The sequence below is a fragment of the Frankliniella occidentalis genome, unplaced genomic scaffold, assembly GCF_000697945.3.
Source record: "Frankliniella occidentalis isolate FOCC.00 unplaced genomic scaffold, Focc_3.1 Scaffold217, whole genome shotgun sequence".
In the NCBI taxonomy this organism is placed as follows: Eukaryota; Metazoa; Arthropoda; class Insecta; order Thysanoptera; family Thripidae; genus Frankliniella; species Frankliniella occidentalis.
The window spans coordinates 114,866-116,059 of NW_026267343.1; the positions used below are offsets into that span (position 1 = coordinate 114,866).

A 1,194-nucleotide genomic window follows, 5' to 3' on the forward strand; every position below is an offset into this window, starting at 1 on the left:
GCCCCCTCACAATTCTGCGTATTTTAGTTTTGCCCACCAAAAGAATAAAATTATCGGTACATTAAAATTCAATTTAATTTTTTCTGCCAACCCTGACGAGCAGCGGCGTGCGGTGGGCGGGTGGCCCGGCTGAGCGTGGCTGAGCGTGGCTGAGCGCGGCTGAGCGCGGCGCTCGGGGCGTACCTGGTCCACGGCGGAGGTGTGCAGGCGCGGCTTGACGCGGCGGGTGTGCGCCGGCTCCTGCTGGATCGAGTTGCTGCCCGTGGAGGCCGCGTTCCTGAAGCTGTTCTTGCGGGGCGCCTGCTGGTAGCGCCTGCCGCCGGGCTGCTGCTGGGCCTCCTGCTGCTCCGAGGAGCCGGGGCCCGTGGGTCTGGGCCTGCTCGCGCCGCCGGGCCGCGGGGCGGGGCTGCGCAAAGGGAGGAGGTCACAAACATGTCGTGCGGTCCGTGCGGTTGGTTATCGAACCCCGATGCTGTTGATGCGACAACCTCGGTCGTGGGGCTCCTCCCCTCCGCCGCCCGAGGTTAACGGTGGCGGCGGGTGCCTCCCCGCCGGTGGTGCACGGAAAAAAATGGATTAGCTGCCAGAGCTAAGAAATTAGTTAATTTAGTGACAGCCAACAAATTTGCTGTGGCAGCTAAGAATCAGTTCCCACAGCTAAAAGTTAGCTGTTACAGCAAAGCTGATGCTGCCGCAGCGAACCCGTTAGTTTTGGCACCCTATGGGGTGTTTAGCTGCCAGACAAAACGGGTTGGCTACTGCAGCAACAGCTTCTCTGTAGCAGCTAACTCTTGGCTCTGGCAGGTAATTGTTAGCTGCCACAGCTAATTCCGAGTTGGCTGTCACCAAATCAACTAATCTCTTAGCTCTGACGACAAATCTTTTTTTTCCGTGTGGTAGTGGCGGAGTGCACCCTGCTCCACCCCAAACAACCCTCCGTGCGTGGGAGGGGAGGGGAGGGGGGGTGGTCCGCGGGAATTTAGTGGAATTCCCGGCCCAGCGCCTGGCTCATGAGACTCTGTGTGTGTGTGTGTGTATCGGTGGGTGCGCCATGTATCGTAGGAGGAGGCTCATAATTACAGGATGGGGGACTCGACTCGTGCACTGTTAAAAGTCTGCAAAGCATTGCTTCGCAGGCCTGCAAAGAAAACTGAGTCTTCGCAATTACAAAGCATTCCTTTGTAATTGCGAAGC

The 1,194-nt window shown here is 58.2% G+C and overlaps 1 protein-coding gene across 1 annotated transcript in view; it reads right to left on the reverse strand.

Moving 5' to 3' along the window:
- The window catches only part of LOC113215236 (mucin-5AC-like), a 74,842-nt gene that overhangs the window by 25,429 nt on the left and 48,219 nt on the right, over positions 1–1,194 (reverse strand). Inside the window, exon 8 of the mRNA XM_052272678.1 lies at positions 184–406. Coding sequence (XP_052128638.1) covers positions 184–406 — 223 coding nt within the window. The remainder of the gene's footprint in view (positions 1–183; positions 407–1,194) is intronic.